We start from the raw sequence: 21286 nt of genomic DNA on the forward strand, positions 1-21286 counted from the left end.
ACCTCTTTAAGAAAAAAATAAATAAATATTTTACTGTGGAAGTTTGAGTGCAAAAGGATCATGCACAGTGAGATCAGCTGCTCATTGTTTCCAGCAATAGTTATTATCATCCATGGTTCAGGAGAGTTTCCATTCCTTTATGAATATGGTCATAAATCTGCCATTTGATCCATTGTAGGACCACTCTCACCGAGAGACGTAGATCCGGAACTTTCTGCAAATTGTCGGTGAAATGAACAGACATTAAAGAACTCCAGAAAACCAAAAGTGAGGCGAAATGCACAAGACTGAAGGCACGCACGAGGCACTTTGTGAAATGAGAAACTTACTGCTTGTGACCAGTACTACAACAAAAATAAAGGGGGGGGGGGTCCTAGAACGTGCGTCTGCGTGTAAGACTTTCCTTATGCATAACTGAATTCTTGTTCCTTAGCTTTAATTAGGCAGATCGTATGGATTGTTATTTTCTGTCGTGATAGAGGACCTGAAATCGAAATGTAACCAGTAAAATCATATCAACGATTTGAATAACAACTCTCTTTGAAAAGTATTCATCACTGATATTTGTGACTTTTTGATATTGTGGTGAAAGCTTATAAGCCAGCTAACAGCTACGGGATACGAATAATCACTTTTGTCTTGTGGTCTTGTTACTCGGCTGCGAACCACAAGGTCCCAGGTTCTATTCTAGCCAATTCAACTTCCACATTGGTGACTCGGACGTTCGCCAACTCACTGGGGAGGGGGATATTCTGTAGTGAAATCAATCCCTCCAGTGCGGCAGCTTACTTTTGCGCAATCGCAAGTAATAGCGGCGCCAGGCGAGAGGCGATTCTGACAGATTTCCTGTTTGAAGAGAATACGCACAGACGGCTCAGACGATGTAAGACGCGAGGTGAAAATAAAAGCGTGTGGATTTTAATTGGAATGATTCCTTGGGGATTTATTTCTGAAGATGTAATTATAACAACCTTCTGATAGCAGCAAATTATTTCCCATAATATCATTTACATAGTAACCATTCGTAAAATATTCGTAAATGAGTGTATTTGGAGTGTCGTGCTAGAGTAGTTTGATATGTTATCAAATAAAGCTATTCTAAATGATTCTCCAAAAAAGAAAAAAATCAAAAAGCATCATCAAATAAAGGCCAAACTTTAGAGAATGCTGAGGATATTAATTTTCTTTTATTGCCATGATCATAGCTGACTGTGTAGCCATCCACGTGATTTGCTAAGAATTGTTGGAAGAACTCTAACGCATTTGACACTTTTACACATTTTTAAATATATCGCTTGGTAATGTTTGGATTCGCGCCTATTGCGTAATCTTGAGCACCTCAGAAGTTGTCTTGTTGCTATGCTTTGACATTAGCTAGAGGTTGTAAATGAAAATGGAACTTACATCTGCGTTAGATGATTCCGTAATTTCTGCCATGCATACAAATAATGATAATGTACCTGTTCCTTTGGACACCCCTTGGACATTTTGGATTGATAAGTTAGCAAACTTTCAGAAATGAATTATGTTTTTATTGTCGAATACTTTTAAGTTAAGATTTTCGATGTTTGTAAGTCGCCTTGCAGATTCCAAACTTTTTGGATAATAGTTTCGCTCACACAAGTGCTTCTCATATCAGATTAATAGCTGGATAGTGCTGATTTCGTTTACGAAATGTATTAATCCGATCATTTGAATACCTACCCTCTATTCCCATTTCATTGTGAAAAATATAATGATAATTTGTTTATTGCATTAAAATATTGTAAAGCTGTACATAATCGGTTTGGTATATTAATGAGAATTGAATTTTAAACGGTTAATATTTCAAAGTGTTCGTTTCAGTAGCGAGTGTTATGCGAAATGTATGATGGACTTGGGCCAGAAAATCCTTCTAAAAGCAAATGTCACGCGAAACCGAAAGTAGTAAAGTACATTCAGCATTTCAAAATGAATTTCTAAGGACGTTTCTTTAAAAACATTATATTGCAGGATGTTAATTTCTGAAATGTTTTCATTTTGTTTGATCTAAAGTAAGATCAAGAAGCTTCGCAGCCACACCTAAAGTTTCAGCGTTTCAGTAGTTTTTGTGATCTGACTGTATCGAATCAAATATATACACGATTATTTTTAAATCAATGCAACTCCACTGGAGCTGTTCTTCCATACCAAAGGAATTGTTTAAAATGAATTTTCCCCGTATTTGTATTTTAATCAGGGAAAATGCATCAATCACGATTACTGTCCTTAATAATTATAAATAAACGAAGTTAAAGGAATAAAATAATTTACACATAAATTATACAATGTTGAAGTATGAATGCATATCATTTCTGGTTTTGATCAATCTAAAATTCATCCTAAATTTGTAAACTGTTCTATAAAGTTATGTTCTTAGAGGTTAAGGCATAGTAATTTTTATTTTCATAAATTGGGTAATTTTTTTTTAAGCCCACAGAATTAATTATAGTTCATATCGTTTTTTTTTTTAAATTGAAGATTAATTTAAGGCTGAATTTTTTTTCCAAATAGGTAGTATATTTATTAAAAGAAGAAAAGAAAAAAATCACTATTATGTTTATTTTTCTAACAATTTCTTTAAACAGATTTATATATATAATTTTTTTTGTTCCATATATGGTTAATATTAAAATGAAATTCTCATCTATTTATTTGTTCTCAGTAAGAGATGAAATTTTATTCAAAATTTGTCTATCAGATATGTGCATTGCATTTATTCAGAAATGTTCAAATATTTTTTGTAATTTCATTCGTTAACTTGATGGTATCCATTATGTTTGCCTGAAAAGAAACTTGTGAAACAAGATGTTATTTTACAATTGTTACTTGTATTCAAGTATGTAAATAAATTATAGGAAGAGCTCTGATACATGTTTCCGTTGGTGATATTTTGTATTAGCAACATTTTTTGTTATTTAGCCAAATATTGTAACATTCATAACATTTGCCAAAGTGAATTCTGGGTTATGAGATGTTACAAATAAAAAAATTGCAAATTCATTGAATTTTTATGTTTTAAATTAATTTGTCAATGTCTTTTTTTCAAAATGTATTTTCCAGTCTTTCAAAATATATTTAAATATTAGTTGATGATACTTATTTTCTCTATGTAGACATGAATAGTATATTGCCAAAATATATTCCCTTAGTGTAAAAGAAAAAAAATTATGTGTATCCTTTCAAATTATTTTGAATGCAAAAAAGAATTCCTGGTATCAAATTTTATTGCATCAAAGATCTTATCTTCCTTTGATACTTCATTGAAATGACTTATGGAATATTAGAATGCTGTTTATCAACTTCAGAAACAAGCAAATGTTTTCCATCATTCCAAATAATTCAATTTTTATACAACAAAACTGCTCATATTTGTGTCTGTAAGATTGAAGTGATAATGAGAATGAAATCTTTTACCTTTTCCCAAAAGGTGTTTAGCACCGAGATAAATAAAGTTCAAGTTTTCTTTCATTTGTAAAAATCTTTTATGTTTCTTATAAATAAAAATAAATATGTACAGTTTGCGAAATCAGATATGGCCTATGCACATTTATTTATTAAAGGATGCAGCTTCAGATAAATGAATTAAAGGAAATGTTTCATCCCAATTTTCACTTATGAGAGTAAAAGATCAAATTCTATTCTAATAGATGAATACTGCTGTTTTAAGGGAATAAATTTTCTTATTTGGAAATATATAATGTTTAATATGTTTTTCTATAAACTCCCTTTTAAATTTGTTTCACAATAAATGAATTTCTTCTTAATTTTTACTCGGTATCTTTCTTTGGAGTTAACTGTGTGTTTTTTAAAATTTATTTTTTATTTAGCTATAGTTTTTACTTTTTAGTATGTAATACTTTCTCATTCTCTCTTTTTTCTGTATTAATCACTCATTAGTTTGGGTTAATATATCAAATTTGAAGATATTTTGAGTGAATGTAAAATTCTGTTTTATATCGAGTAATGAATAGCTTTTCCTCATGTTTTTACTTTTTTTGGACTGCTAAAATTGAAAGATTTTAGTTCTTTCCTCCCTGGGAATTTTCAATGTGAATATTCATTAAAAAAGAAAAAACTTTGTATATTATGAAAATTGAAGTCAGAGTTATGACGGCCTTTGTTCTGTCCTGTTATCTTTGGATCATTTTTCATAATTATGAATTTTCTGCTTCAGATCAGCTTCAGTGTTGTTTATTGACTTCTTTAAACTAAAATTTGTGTGTCACTGTGATATGTATTCCATTAGTATTTAGCTTTAAAAATAGTTTAATTTCAATCACAACTTTTATAAAGTTATCTACATAGGAATCAAGAAAGTTGCTTTGGTTTTAAAGTAAAAAACTAAATTTGGGGGAAGTGAAATACTTTCTATTGTTTGTTGATTAAAAAAATAAATATTTTAATTTGAATATTGATCTGTTAGGATGTTTATGCCACTAATTATATTTTAATGCAACTTATTTTATATTTTTGTTATAAACAGTCACATCGTTTATACTTACATTACTTGTGATGGGAGCAACATATTTCAGAAGAAATAAAAATACGAATAATTTCATAGCCCTGTAAACTATTGTAAATTAAATAATATAGAATTTTATTTGTTTTGATCAATTAAATTTTGATAGGATTTTTAAGAAGAGATAATGTAACTTTATTAACTTTAAGAACATATGAAATGAAGATATGATTTATTAGAGAAAGGGTAATATTGGAATGCTTATTCTGTGTTAAAAATAAGCAGCAATAATTAACAAATTGAATTAAGTTTGAAAATTACTATTTTGAGATTGCTGTCCATAATTTCATATCTGCATAATGAGCAATCTTAGGATTTGTTTATTTTGGTTGATAATAATTTGCTTGCAATGAAAAATGTTTATAATTAAAAGATTAAAAATGGCTAACTATTCATTGTGAAGTGTTTGTAGCTCATATCTGTTGTATTTTTATTTATTATTCATACTATTTGTTATACATTTGTTGCAGGACTGAAAGAGGGGTATCGGCCGCTGAGTATGAAGCTAGTTTACAAAAAGTATATACTGTTGCTACAGTGCAGGTAAAGCATATTGAATTTTAAATATAAAAAAATTATTTAGTTTGAATTAGAGTAAGTGAGTGTGAAATATTACCAATCTGCGTCTTTTGCTCCCTAATTTTCAATTTTATCACAATTCTTTAAGATATATAAATTTTTTTGTTTCAATTTTTTTTCTAGCAAGGCAATGTTTGATTTAGTTTATCAGATTAATATCTTGCTTTTGAAGCTGTATGAGGTTTATTTTGGCATCGTCCTTATTTTGAATCTTAGATGACAAAAATAATTCCTGACATTTAAGTCTCAGTTTTATTGATAGAACACATTAGCCCCATTCAAGATGATATTAAGTGTCTTTTGTTTTAAAAGAGTGATATTACATTTACTTATGGAATAAATATGACATTTGAGCTTTATTATGATAAATAGAAGTATTTCCTTTGAGCATGAATAGGATGTTATGATGGCATAAACATAGGTTAATGTGGCTGTGTGAGATGCACTGCTGTTTTAAAAATGCATTGTTCAGCTTTTATTCATACATGATTGTTTCCTCTTTTTTTCTAAAGGCTTTTGTGAATTTACAATTTCTTATGGAGGGAAATTTTTTTTCAGGCTTCAAAATTTTTGTTTTAAAAATAAGCTTACAAATTTTTAAAGAATAGTAAAGTTAATTGTTTGTTATCTACATCTAAAGCTATGCTTAAGTTCTGATTGATTCAAAAATGATAAATAAGTCTGATAGGTTTAAGTGGAATAATGGAAAGGTGGGGAAGGGGGCTTATCTCGCCCATTGTTGGTGTTACGCTACATTTTTCTTTTGCCCTCTTGTTCCAGTTTACTTAAAATTAAATTAACGGGAAATTTCTTTACTAAAAAATTAGTATGATCATATAAAGTAGACAGAATTGTCTTTCATCAAATCAGCTTAATCATTTGCAATTTTCATTGACATCACCAGAGAAAAATTACATTTTTAATATTTCATAAGCTTGTGCGAAGTGACTGATAGAATTGTTTCTCCTTGACTATGTAATTTTGATAATAGAGATAATAGATAGATTTTGATAATAGATTGTTATACCTTTGACAACTTCTGTCTATACTGGCAGCTGTTTTCTACAAAAATGGGCAGCATTGTAAGGATTAGCTTCTAAGTACTTAATTTGTTGCTATTTTAATGAAATGCTTACGTTTATGAACAAATATATTTATCTCTATTTACTACTTACTACTAAAAAGTAAGCATTACATACATAACCTTTTCCTTCACAGCATTTTTTTTATACAACTAAGAATTATATTATAATTATGTTTGCAGTCTGTAGAGATTATTATTCTTATTTTATGCAAATGCTGATTTTTCTATTCCTAGTCAAAAATGAATTATAGATGTTTGAAAGTATACCATGTTGTACCTTTAACAGGTGACGACAGAACTTGGAAATCAGGGAAATAGTGGGGAAATTCGTAAAAATTTCTAAAAATCATGGGAAATTGCAGGGAGGGAACTTCACGCCAAGCATGAGTGCAATCAATGATTTCATGTTATCATTTTTTAACATCCCAAACTTAATGTCGCCAAAATAATCATAGCAATAGCAACTTAGGATAGCTTTCTTTCAAAGGTATAGCAGCTTTTTTATAATTTCATTATGATAAGAAGACTGATAAGCTGATGAATTTTGCTTATAGCAACTCTAATGAAACTTTTGGAAAGATTGTTTTTCACTTTTCAAGAAAGAGATTGCAATTAAATTTTGATTCAATATGTTCTCAATTCAAAACCTTGCAATGATGCAATATCTTTATTAAAAACGATAATTATATTTTCTCATGACAATCAGAAAAGATTTTTGATGAATAAAAATAGTTTTTAGGAGAAAATGAAAAAACAAATGCTCATTGCAAAAATACTGGTTTATGACAGCATTGAAACAAACAGTGGAATAAGTAGTTTTAAGTGTGATAAATTCATGAGCCAAACATGAAGAGTATAAAGAAAAGACAGGAAAAAAATAATTATGCAAAAATTTGGAATGGAAAAAGGGAAGCATCACATCAATTCTCAGGGAATTAAAAGTATTTTTTTTTTTTTTTAAATTCTTGAGGTAACTCGGAAAAGAGTTGAGGAAGAAATAGTAAATCTCACAATTTTGCTAATAGAAGGTTTTAAAGCTGTTTAATTCACTTACAGAAAGAGGGGTTGTTTTAAACCAAGTATTTTTTATTAGTACTCTAATATTTGGTGTTTCAGTTTTGAATTTATTAATTGATTATTGTTTGATAATCAATTAATAAAACGATAATTATATTTTCTCATGACAATCAGCAAAGATTTTTGATGAATAAAAATAGTTTTTAGGAGAAAATGAAAAAACAAATGCTCATTGCAAAAATACTGGTTTATGACAGCATTGAAACAAACAGTGGAATAAGTAGTTTTAAGTGTGATAAATTCATGAGCCAAACATGAAGAGTATAAAGAAAAGACAGGAAAAAAATAATTATGCAAAAATTTGGAATGGAAAAAGGGAAGCATCACATCAATTCTCAGGGAATTAAAAGTATTTTTTTTTTTTTTTTAAATTCTTGAGGTAACTCGGAAAAGAGTTGAGGAAGAAATAGTAAATCTCACAATTTTGCTAATAGAAGGTTTTAAAGCTGTTTAATTCACTTACAGAAAGAGGGGTTGTTTTAAACCAAGTATTTTTTATTAGTACTCTAATATTTGGTGTTTCAGTTTTGAATTTATTAATTGATTATTGTTTGATAATCAATTAATAAAACGATAATTATATTTTCTCATGACAATCAGCAAAGATTTTTGATGAATAAAAATAGTTTTTAGGAGAAAATGAAAAAACAAATGCTCATTGCAAAAATACTGGTTTATGACAGCATTGAAACAAACAGTGGAATAAGTAGTTTTAAGTGTGATAAATTCATGAGCCAAACATGAAGAGTATAAAGAAAAGACAGGAAAAAAATAATTATGCAAAAATTTGGAATGGAAAAAGGGAAGCATCACATCAATTCTCAGGGAATTAAAAGTATTTTTTTTTTTTTTTTTTAAATTCTTGAGGTAACTCGGAAAAGAGTTGAGGAAGAAATAGTAAATCTCACAATTTTGCTAATAGAAGGTTTTAAAGCTGTTTAATTCACTTACAGAAAGAGGGGTTGTTTTAAACCAAGTATTTTTTATTAGTACTCTAATATTTGGTGTTTCAGTTTTGAATTTATTAATTGATTATTGTTTGATAATCAATTAATAAAACGATAATTATATTTTCTCATGACAATCAGCAAAGATTTTTGATGAATAAAAATAGTTTTTAGGAGAAAATGAAAAAACAAATGCTCATTGCAAAAATACTGGTTTATGACAGCATTGAAACAAACAGTGGAATAAGTAGTTTTAAGTGTGATAAATTCATGAGCCAAACATGAAGAGTATAAAGAAAAGACAGGAAAAAAATAATTATGCAAAAATTTGGAATGGAAAAAGGGAAGCATCACATCAATTCTCAGGGAATTAAAAGTATTTTTTTTTTTTTTTTTAAATTCTTGAGGTAACTCGGAAAAGAGTTGAGGAAGAAATAGTAAATCTCACAATTTTGCTAATAGAAGGTTTTAAAGCTGTTTAATTCACTTACAGAAAGAGGGGTTGTTTTAAACCAAGTATTTTTTATTAGTACTCTAATATTTGGTGTTTCAGTTTTGAATTTATTAATTGATTATTGTTTGTAAATTATTTGCATTTTAATTGCAGTAAATAAGCATTTATTATTTGTTAGTCAAGTTATTATCTTTAAATTAATATTCAATGTCTAGTATTATGTGTAATAGAAATCAAATTAAAATACTTTTTTTTCATTTATAAAAGCATAAATTTTTGATTGGAGGAAGTAATTTCGGTAAAAATGTAATTTAGTGAGCCCCTGGCTGCACCAAGGATGCTAAGTTGCCAATAAAGATAGTGCACAAAATAAACAAACACTTCTTCAAAACAGTTATGGTTACCACTTTTTGCATTAAAATTATGATCTTTACTGATAAGTATTGGTTTTTCTGAGATTTTTTTTTTTGCATTTTTTTTTAACCTTTAGGATTACTATCGCTTCTTATCTTAAAAATTTTAAAGAAGTTTTTACAAACAGGCTGTACCGGTCTGTTGTGTATAGAGCAAAATTTAGAGCAAACGATGCCTTCGGCTTCTGAAGAAAGTATTGGGCAGAATTTCTTAAGTTAAAAAAACATTCTATAGCTTTGCTAGCAACGAGAACCTAGTACCTTCGCTAGCACATTGAACATAAGGACTGTGTGGATAGCAGGAGCAGTATTTAATAAAAAAAAAAAAAAAAAGAATGGAGGAAGAAGCAATCGAAACATTCTCCACACAAAATTTCAAACAAGCATTTTTTTCTCAACTTCATCAATTCATATATCCACTCATCCTTCATCCATTCTGCAGGTTCAAAATATTTCATGCCATCCCATTTACCAAACATCCATTCTTGCACAGTTACTGACACAACAAATTATCAAGAAAACCATCAGAGCACAAAAAGAATTACGAGAACTGCAAGAAGTTCTATTGCAGAAGTTTTTTAAAGTAAGAATTCAGACAATTTGTTAAAACACATACCGGCAGTTAAAAATTACAAAAGAATAAATATTTTCCATTCGTTTTCACATTACGAATAACATTGCGGTACCTTATTGGTAGTAAAAAGAAACTTAATTACAATACAGAACTAAATTAAAATCGTTAATAGATATTTTTTAAAATTATTTTTAATTTAACATTTTTTATAAAATAGTTGTAGTTCATGTACAACTATTGTAAAAAGTAGTAAACGAAAAGCATTAGGATTGCGAGAAGATCGTTTATTTTGGTTGCCATATTGGCGACAAACTTGGGGAGCACACTAAACTACATTTCAACCGTAATTTCTTATGATTCATTAAAGCAAACAGTTTGAAAATTTTTGGCAGTTTCTTTTATTTAAATGTTTACTAAAATAAATATTATAAAGTATGAATAATCATACTAAGTTTATATTTATACTATAGCATTAAATTCTGTTACATATGCAAAAAACATTAATTAGTTATTGAACTATTTAAAAACTTTAAGCAAAGATCGTAATAACTATTACTGTTAAAATAATTTTACTTGTGTTACAAAGAATATTTTTAATATTTCCTTGAATTTTTATGCAGTTTTTAAAACAAATTATTTTTTTAAAATTTTCATTTTTTTTTTTTTGCATATAAAAAATGTAATATACTGTTTTAATACTTTCTTTAGGATGGTCATTCCATTGTTTAAAAATTAAATTTCATGGAAATATATTTTTGCATATTGAATTATTTGTGAAACTGTTTTTAATAATGCATATTGTGCATATAAATTGATTCTGAGTCGGGAGAAAACCAGAAACTAATTAGTTGCTGTAAATCAGGGAAATGTTGCAAGTTTAATCAGGGGAAATTTTTTCAGTTTCTGTAGCCACCCTGTTTCACTACCACGCTGTATTGTTCCTTTGCATAGATCAGAGTTACAATATTTCCTATTCATAGAAAATTAGGAATCTTCTTCATCCAAGATCATTTTCTCTGATTTTGAGGAAGATGTTAATTTGTGTAGGCCATCTCCATTTGACATTTGATCATATGGCCTATATTGCTAGTAATTTCCATTCCAATCTTTAAAAAAAAGCGTACAGTATTATAGATTTTGTTCCTTTGAATAAGCGTGTTTCTACTGATGATGCATTTCTGTCTTCATATTTAATTAACAGGTTGATGATTCATCCAGGTTTTATACATGATTCAGCCATTGCAGGCTCATTAATACATATTCTGAACCAAAATCTTGTGTCTAAATTTATCATTGACTTTTTCAATTATATCCCCTGAGAAGGCTCAGCTAAAGGAAAGAAGTTTATTTTTTCATTTTCATGCCACATTAGTTTTTAAATGCCTTAATTTTTTTTTTTTTGGATGAATGTATTCAGTTTATTTTCATGCTTTTCTGAATATTATTCTTTGAAAAATTAGAAAATGCATTTTGTTAGTAACTTCAATGGAGTTCATAATTTTATCTCTATATTATATTTTTAGCTTCCACTTTAGCTGCTGATTACTTCTTATCACTTTATTGCTTATAATATTTGATTAAATAATTATTTATATTATGTATCATATTAGTGAATTTTTAAAATACATCACTTTTTCCCAAGTGAATGAGTTGTGAATGCAAATCTTTTACCTCTGTACTATAGTGCAAGCATTAGGTATAATATACAAGTTATTAAAGAAAAACTTATTAAAATCTGATACTTAGCAATTTTTCTTGTGTGCCCGATTTAATAATCATGTATTCAGTGCTTAAAATATTTTTTGATTGATATATGATGAAATGTAAATGCTATATTTTTATAACAAAGATCTAGATCTGTTCCCTTTCCTTGTTAAATATTTTTATTGATAAAAAAAGCAAAGCAAATAAATGCTCTAAAAAATTACATGAGCTATAACTGAGATAGTAAAATTAAATTCGCTTTAGCAGTTTCAGTGTTTTCTGTTGAATAAGAAGTAAAATCCTGTTTTATTTATTTAAGTATATACATCCTCTGTTTTCTAAATCTAAAGCTTAATATTTTTTTCAAGTATGCATAAATTTATTTCTCTGTATCTAATTCATTAACTTTATGCTTTTATATAAAAAGTTACTGCATTATTAAAAGCAGCATTTGAATCCTAATTTTCCCCATTATTTTGCATTTCCTACTAACTTCCATGGTTTACTAATAAGTTCATATTAAACTTGAACTTATTTTTATAATTTTTCTCTTAATATTGAGATCTTAAGAACTAATCATTTCACTTCTGAAATTTTTTCTCTTTTAATCATTGATGTTGAATTATAACGTACTATTTATAAATGAATATTTTAATTGAAATTTAGCTCATTATATAGATTTCAAGCTTTATTTTTGAGCTTTTTTGTGTGTATGTATGACATTGATTTGCTGCTGGTTCAGTAATAATTATCATTATAGTCAATAGAAGGATAAAAACTTTTCAGTATGTTTTAGGGGGATATTTTAATATATATATGGAAAATTTGTTATTGGAAACTGCACTATAAATTTTCAAAATTTTCATTTTCATAAAAAATTATGATTAACATATCATAAAAGATCTTTTTATTCCCTTGACCCTGTGTATGTAGTCAATTATTGCTTATATGTCAAATTTTAGAATGAATATTTTGAAAAGATTTTTCCCCCTCTTTTCTTTTCAAACATTCTTTGACATTTAGTGTATGTTAGTTGTTCTTAAGCCTTTTTGTTACAACTTTCATTAATTCCATATGGAAATAATTTACATTTTAATATCAATTCAATTATGAGTATTCTGTCTTAGGAGATAGACATCAGCACTTAAAACAGGTATGTTGAATGGTGAAAACTACTGACTGAAGACACAGCAAAGAGATGTAGTAGGTTAATAATGGTTGAAACTGCATGAATTTAATTTTAAACGTGCAGTTTTTTGGAATTGTGGTAATCTGTATAAATGAATAAGGTTTATTGTGAAAAAATAATTTTGGCTTTAAATTTTTCTAAAAAATTATTCATTTCAAAGTCAATTCAGAAAAAATTGTTTGCTTAAAAAATTTTCCCAGTTCAAATTGAAGGCATGAGAAGTATATTTATTTCTTTATTAGTTAATTATTAAATTCAGAAACGATTTTAAGAAGAAAAAATGTGATGCATATATGAATCATTACATAGAGTAGAGTTAATGAATTTGCACTTGACATACATAGAATGAATATACTTCAGATAATGGTGCAATTATTTTATTGTATAAATGGGCAGAGTTTGACTGTTAAGTGTAAATAAGTCATTACTAAATTCCTTGCATCTTGCAGGATTTCATAATAATTACAATTTGGGGTCCACAGATTTTATATTTAAGAAAATATGATTTTATTTTTTCCTCAAAATATTGAGTTCTGTTATGTAATTGTCGAAACACATGTTTTAAATAACATGTTTCATTCTATTAAAGAGGAAAAGAAATTTTGGAAAATTGCCATCTGACAAAAAACTTCTTTGTGTAAAAGTAATAAGTTTTAAAGAAAATACGAGATTATAATTGAAATAACTTTTGTTATTTCGCAGTCACTCAGATGTTTTCTTTGTCTTAGGTTCTGTAAAAAAAAAATGCTCCTGTGTAACTTTTAAATGGGATTTTATTCTAAAAAGTTAATCACAACTTCTATATTTCTGCTAACAACAAAAATTGCATTTTTTATGCTCTGATTTTTATTGTTTAATTTTTTCCTTTAAAACAATGCAGGTGAACTACTGTAAATGGAGTTGTATTTTGATTGATTTTGCAAATGTTAAGAATATTTTATCAAATATTAAGAATTTTGATAATATCAAAACTGCAGTATTTATATTGTGTAGTTTCCTTCAGTTGTTGACAGTATCTTATGAAATTTCAGTCATTTTGGAGTGTATACAATAACATACCTGATGTTCGAGAAATCAAGAGAAAATATAGCTATCATTTAATGCGTGGTGAGCGAAGACCTGTTTGGGAAGATGAAGAAAATCGTAAGGGAGGATCTTGGCACTTCAAAATTAATAAGCAAGACTCGGTATGATGTTTCTTCATTGTGATTGTTTAAATGAACTAAATGAAAGTTTTGTTGAATCTAAAAATTGAATATTTTTAGATTCATATGTGAAGTTAAACAATTTAATCACTTTCTCATTTAAAAATTGTAATATTTTCTGCATTTTCAGATCCACTATTGAATTTTTTCCCTTCTTTTTAAATAAACACTCTTGTATTTAAAACTTATTATTTGCATTTCTGTAAATTTAAATTTTAGAAACTTTTTCCAACATTTATTTATGCATATTTTTTTCTAATTTGTAAATGGAAGCTTACTTAAAAGTACTTGAAAGCTGGATATTATCATTAAAAATGCTTTATTTCTTCTGTTCAGTTTAGACATGTGTGAACAGTTTCCAGCTTATAACACTGACCATCTTTAGTCAATAAAACTGTTCAGGAAATTTTAATTTCCAGAAAAAAAAAATTTCGTTCCATCCATGAAGAATTATGGAAATGCTAATTAAGTTACTCCATATATTTGTTACAATTAGCTGCGATTTCTCCTCCTTAAAGTTAGTAAAAAGTCCAAAGAATAATTTAATGATAAAACTTATGATAAAAGGTTATAAGCAATAGGCTCTCAATATATTACATTAATGTCACTGTATGTGTTTCCTTGAGAATTAAGCTCATATATTTGAAAATTTTCTTATCTGCTTATGATATTTGTAATCTAATCATGCTCTTATTACTATACTTTAATTTTAAATTAAGTTAATTAACATTTATTGAATTTTCAAGTTAAGTATTAGATATATTTTAAAGGCAATTAGAATGTTCTATAAGGCTTGGGTAATGTTTATATATTTTTTATATTAAATGTCCACATTTTTTCTTTGTAGAATTAGTCAAAATCATGGATTGTTTACGATTTTCTTCCTGTTAGACTGTTTCTAGTAATTTATTGTTACATTTTAGCCAAGGGCTTGGAAAGAACTTCTGTTAGCAGCTATTGGTGAACAATTTGTGGATTATCTCAGCAAAGGTGTGTAAAATCTGTTTTAAAATTGGTTAGCTATATATATTTTTGTTTGCAAATGTAATGCTATTCACTTTCTAGGGGATGATGTTTGTGGCATCAGTGTAACTGTTAGAGATAAAGATGATATCATTCAAGTGTGGAATAGTGATGCTTCAGTTGCCAATGATATAAGGACGAAGGTTTATGATCTTTTACCAGGTGTGAAATTCATTGCTGAATTTTATAGAGGTAAGATATACTGCATGAATTGCTCCAGTCTTTAAAATTTTGTTTGAAATTTTCATAAATTTATATCTTTTGGAAGATAGCTGTTTTGCTGAAGACTCTATCGGCTTTTTTTTTTTTTTTTTTTTTAACTACGTTAAGAATTTGTTACATCTAGTTACAAAAAATATAATAAAGTATGTCCATTTTATAAAGAGCTTTATAGAATTCAGCTCAATATTCAGAGCTGTCATTGTCCATTGTCAACAGTGTCTAAATTTGTGCACCCTGGGCTAGAGTAATTTATTGCCCTATCAGAATACCTATGCCTCCCTCTATTAAGAATTTGAGTGCCTGTGATCTAACCTGAAATATCTACTAAATAAAATATTTATTGGGGAGTAAAAAAAAGGCACTTATTCCTTGATTAACATCTTGCAGTTTTACAAAAAAAAAAAAAAAAAAAAGTCTATAAAATAACTTTTTATCAGCTATCTTCCTCTACCATTATTCATATAATGATTAATTTTACCGATTTTATTATAAATATAAGAAATATTTATCATTGACTGAACCAATGTTTTTTAAAGATATGCATGTTAGTGCAACACTTCAGAATCAATGGCTGTCTGGTAATCATATTTTTATAATCATATAATAAGCTGTAATCATATTTTTACTTTTAAAATCTTGAAAGTTATAATTAAATAACATTTTTTGGTACAAAATCAAAATAAAATCTAATTAGGAAATTTTTAAGCACCTTTGAATCAGTGACAAGTGAAAAAAAGTCTTTTTTACTCAATGAAGGACATTTTTGCTCCAGTCCATGCATTATCCATACACTTTAATTTCTACAGTAATCTATTTCTGTATGATCTTAAGATACTCAATGTAGCTGTTAGATGAAAATTCAGATCCATATGCGGTTCCTCCTTAGGAAGCTAAAAAGCAAAATCAACATGTCCCCAAGTTTCGTTTGGTTATACAGAGCTAATATGAGTCAAACATATATGTAAAATTTACTAATGCCAGACTAAATTCTAACTGGCCCTTCATTTTGTAGATTATGATTGTGAAGGGATGACAAATGTTATATATAACCAGCTGGAATGAGTGCAGAATAATTGTGATTAATGTAACTCTTAGAAATTTATTGTAAATATCGAAACAAATAATAAATTTGCATTTTCATGCAAAACATAAGATCACATTCCTGTAATGCTTGCTTATTATTGTTTAAAGCTAGTAACAAAGATTAGTAACAAAAATTATAATTTTGATTTTAAAAAATTGATAATGTATATCTTAAAGAGTATTGATTCTTTGCACATTCTGCATCTGATAGTGGAATAAGATTGTACTACTCATGTCACTTAAATGTATTATGCAGTAAGTTAAGTTTTGTGTAATTTCCAGTGGAACTGTGGTCGTCTAATTCGAACCTTCTGATTCTTTTGAGGAAGGTTATGTATACAAAGATCTTGTCATTATTGTCATTCTGGAAAATTTGTTTCTCCATATTATTGCATCACATTTTATCATATACAGGCATTCATTCACTTATATATTGGCAGATTACGTAGTTTTTTTTTATATGGGTGATGTGTAATGGTAAATTTTCACAAAGCTTTGAATTTAAATTTATAGTATAACTTTTAGAATGAATTTAAATGGTTTTTAATTATCACCTACCCTTGCACTTTAGTAGAAATAGCATACTTTCCCATTAATAATAATCTCAAAATTAGTGGATACATTTCCAAATGGATATCTGCATTTTATTTCAGCAAAAAGGGACCCAATGCATAGCAATTTTGGACTTCTAATTGCATAAGAATTAAATATTTGCGTGTGTTCTTACAATATAAGTCAAATTGTAGCATTGTTTTATTTTATTTGATATTATTTATGTTTTATTTTATTTGATATTATTTATGTTTTATTTTATTTGATATTATTTATGTTTTATATTTAACTGTTTAGTGGTTTTCTCCATTTATTTTAAGAAATGCTTAAGAATCTATTTTAGGGAGGGACTTATTTCCTTTGAAATATTCTCAATAATAATTTTTGTTTAAGTATGCTGTTTTTAAATAAAAATTTTAAAAAAGAAAGGTTAAAAAAAAAGGGGGGGGATGTTTAGTTGTGAGGTGACATTAGTTCTGATATTTTAAACAGCTATTACTTTTGTATTAAAATTTTATGCTAATAAAATTTTTGGAAAAGAATAATGAATAAAAACAACTTTGAGGAATATACATATTAAAATCACAATTTTAGTTATGTGAAATAAGTGTTCTTAACTTATCTGTAAAGTTTTTATTTACAAATATGGATAAAATTCATGATATAAATTATCTCGTTGGAAGTATGAATCTAGTTATTAAACAGTGAAAAATTATTCTGAAAGCTACTTTGTACTGGCATTTTAACAACTGTTTTCTTTTAATTTCATTTCACTTATTGAGCTTGTATTTTTATTATTGAACCCATTGTTCACAGATTTAAGTAGCTATTTAGACATTTTTAGAATTATTTACTCTTTTTCCTAAGATGTGAGTATGAATGAAATGATAAAATGAAAGTAAGTATCCTTACAGATAAAATTTTAGAAATCTGGTCAATAAAGTAATGAATTTGCAATAGAACGATGGTGAAATTAACATTTTAAAAGTCTGCATTTTTTTTCTTAAATAAATAAACGCTTGAATTTTAAATATTGTATGAATTTGTCTGAAAAAAAATTCAAATATTCATGTGTGGGACCAGAATTTAACTATTGTGTTTAGCTTAAAAAGTAATTTATCATATGTATTTTTATAAGATGTGTATCACATAAAAGTTTCATATTAATAATTTGTTGTTTCTGACAAAATATTTTTATCAAATTAAGTTTATTGCTGTATATATTGTTAAATAAAATTTCATTAATTATGAACATTTGAATAAAAACATTAATAATTTATTTATTTTTCTAGCTCACAATACTCATCGCTCTTTTGAAGGTGAAAAAATTTGATTTCATCTTTTTTGTTTGTGATATACTGTTTTATTTTTATACAATGTAGTGTATGCCAAATACTACTCTTAAGTGCTTTAACTTGTGATGTCCTTCAAATTTTAACGTACCAATCTAATTATGCTATGTATTGGCTACATTTGATAATAAATCAAGAAATGTTCTTGAAATGTTATGGATCATATTGATACTGTTTTTTATTTAGTATATGGAAAAGGTTGAATATTTGTTGTTTGTTGTTTCATAGCTATTTTATATACAAAATGTTTCATAATAAATCTTCCTGTTATTTGTTTCCAGTACACATGCAATATATTTGTGATAATTTCAAAGTTTGGAAAAAAGAGGTACACTTAACAGCAATATCACCTCAGTATATTAAATGTTTAGAGAATGGAAAATAATAACCAGTAATAATTTTTGTCATATATCATGCACTAAATAAAAAATAAAATTTTAAATAATTAATGTTAATATTATGTAATTTTAATGTAATAAGTACTGCCAAATAAAAATAAAATTAAATAAGATTTCTTAAATGATAATAATGGAGTTATGAGTTAAACTTAGCAGAAATGCATGAATATGTGTGAAAATGTGTTATTGTAAAAAGTCATGTTTGTTTCAGTCAATGTAATTAAAATTCCTGCATTTATAGATAGAACATTTTTTAATGTATTCTGTTTTGACTGTCTTGTTATTTATTTATTTATTTATGTAGTTTGACTTATTTTTGACATGATTTAATTTTATTTGATGAGCTAAACTATATTTGATATTTTGTAGAAAAATGTAGCCAGTTTAAGAATATACTTGACTTTTGACTGAAAAGAAAAATGTGGTGATTTTGAAAATTTAAATGTGCATTGATTGATAGGAAGTTTAAAAAAAGCGTGATTTCACAGTATCAACTGATTGTAAATAAAATTAGGTGAAATTTAAAGTGGAATTAATATGTAATTTATATTAATGACTAGTATTTCATAGTATAATGATAAATAGTCAGTGAATGTTAGAATCCGTGAATTAATGGAACTGTATTTATTATCTTTTACAAGCATGTCAAGCTGCAATGCAAACAGGGCAAGGAAAAAAAAAATATTCGTTTGTAGAGCTGCATCCTCCCAATTATTGAAAAATATATTTATTAAAAAAAAAAAAAAAAAAAAAAAAAGGAAATTGTAAAACAGAAAATTGTAGAACAGAAATGTTATCCTTATATCTATATCTCTTCTCTGCCACAAACTTTTGTTCTGAGAGGAAATATTTTTAGAAGTAGCTTTGTTCATAACCATTCTGAAGTCAGTTGTTCTAGATTTTGCATATACATTATTTTCAGTTTATCAACGTGATAAGTGCTAACTAATACAAAAATAATTTATCATCCACATTTCCGATTATTTCTAAATTTGGCTGATAAATGTTTGTAAAATATTTAAAAAGTATTTAAATCTCTGTAAAGGTTTTTAATGAAATAACAAATTTTCTCACCGACTTGTTAGGAGTTAAATCTATAGATTTTAAATAGGGAATTAAAGAAAAACTGTCTTTTTCTTGATGAAGGTAAGTGAGGACTGTAATATTGCAGCAAAAGGGAAAAAAAGAGAGTTGGTGATGATGATAGTTTCCATTATTTAATATTTGTATAAAAACTAGCTCCTAAACAAATGTTACTGCAGAGAATTCTGCTATCTTTAAGGGGCTATGATACACTCTCTTAAATCTTATAACTTTAAATGAGCAATTCTTGTATACATATAAGTGTATTTCTTGTATCTCGGAAACGGTTCTAATGTTTTGGATCAAATTTAGATAAGGCTTTGCTTTTTAAGTTTATTTATGTAGATGTTTTTCCTGAGAATGTGCGATTTTACAACCCCCCCCCCCTTTTTTAATAACTATTGGAACCTTTTTCTATCTACTGTTATGTTGACAATATGATATAGCGCCATCTCGTAAATTTTTGTGGTACTTGCATTGGTGCTGAAGGATAACAGTCTGGTACCTCAAAATTTTGCAAAATGGCACCATATTTCATTATCCGAATACGAATACTTTCGGCTCACATACGATAGCAACATTGCAATTGTTGTGTTAACCAATTCGAACGACATGCTAAACTAAATGCATTCATGATTTTTTTGTTTGTTTAAATGATCATATGTAGGCAAGATTGAAAAATATTCAAATGCAATCAGTATGTGATTCGTATCTAGATATTTTTTCCGAAAAAATACGATTTTACTTGGAAAATAAAATTCTACCGAGCGAATCTCGATCTTCTTGGTACTTCCTTTAATGATTAGAACGGCAAGTAATAATGACCATCTGGTAACATGTAAGCTGTCACACTCTCATGAGCAGCCAATTTTAGTGTTTTTGACTGCTGCTTGTTTAACGTCCTGCATAACAGAATTAATAATTGGTCACCAGCGGTTGGTTATATTATTATGTGTAGTTGGAAATTTATTAAAAATAATTTAACTGTGAATTTTTTATCGAAGGTTTTATTATAAAATTATTCATGGTAAACATAAACGTTTGACATATTTGTTTCATGATAATTATAGCTGTTTAAAAAATTATTTGCTGTTTTATCATATTGTTATAAAATACTCTGAATCTTTTGTTACGAATTAATATAGTGGTAGATATGTGCATCTAGCAAACTATCCAATAAGCAAGAATTTGTATTTCGGTACTAAAGTCCTTTGTGATGTGTAGTTATTATCTGTCTGTATAATCATCAGTTTTACAAGATAAGGGATCCCTCATTTGGATACTCTATTGCACATGCTTTAGAATTATAGAGTAAAGAATATGTAAGTACTCATTCATGGATAACGATAGATTTTTCTTGCACATTTTCTTAAAATTGCCTCATGAATATATTCTTTAAAGGTTTTCCCCTCCTTTAAATTATATTATTTGCTAGATCTTTTTGACTTAAAATATTTTTTTCTAAAATATTTAACGAATTTTTGTTTTTGAATTTTTACATTACTGCAGAATATTGGCTGCTGGATTACATATTTCCCCCTAATTCTGTCAACTGAATTTGGAAATTCTACAGATGAGTTGTTAAATTTAATAACCTTTTATGTAATTTTTGATTTTAAGCATCTTTGACTTTAGACACAGTAAGAAAAAGAAGAAAGGGTTACCAGTTAATTACATTTGATGCTGCTCATATATTTTAATATTTGGGGATTCTTAAATTTTTTGAAATTGCTTCCTTCTTCTAAATTTAATCTTTTGTGAATAACATTTTGTTTCTTGGAATTGATTAATTTTCCATTTACCATGG

At 27.4% G+C, this 21286-nt stretch overlaps 1 protein-coding gene across 1 annotated transcript in view; it reads left to right on the forward strand.

Annotated features, from left to right (window-relative positions):
• Positions 1-1255: 1255 nt before the first annotated feature.
• LOC129958203 (eukaryotic translation initiation factor 4E type 3-B-like) overlaps positions 1256-21286 on the forward strand; it is a 62720-nt gene continuing 42689 nt past the window's right edge. Inside the window, exons 1-6 of the mRNA XM_056070477.1 lie at positions 1256-1500; positions 5011-5083; positions 13593-13748; positions 14690-14756; positions 14832-14981; positions 17939-17965. Coding sequence (XP_055926452.1) covers positions 1388-1500; positions 5011-5083; positions 13593-13748; positions 14690-14756; positions 14832-14981; positions 17939-17965 — 586 coding nt within the window. The 5' untranslated portion in view covers positions 1256-1387. The remainder of the gene's footprint in view (positions 1501-5010; positions 5084-13592; positions 13749-14689; positions 14757-14831; positions 14982-17938; positions 17966-21286) is intronic.

Source organism: Argiope bruennichi, chromosome X1 (assembly GCF_947563725.1).
Source record: "Argiope bruennichi chromosome X1, qqArgBrue1.1, whole genome shotgun sequence".
NCBI lineage: Eukaryota > Metazoa > Arthropoda > Arachnida > Araneae > Araneidae > Argiope > Argiope bruennichi.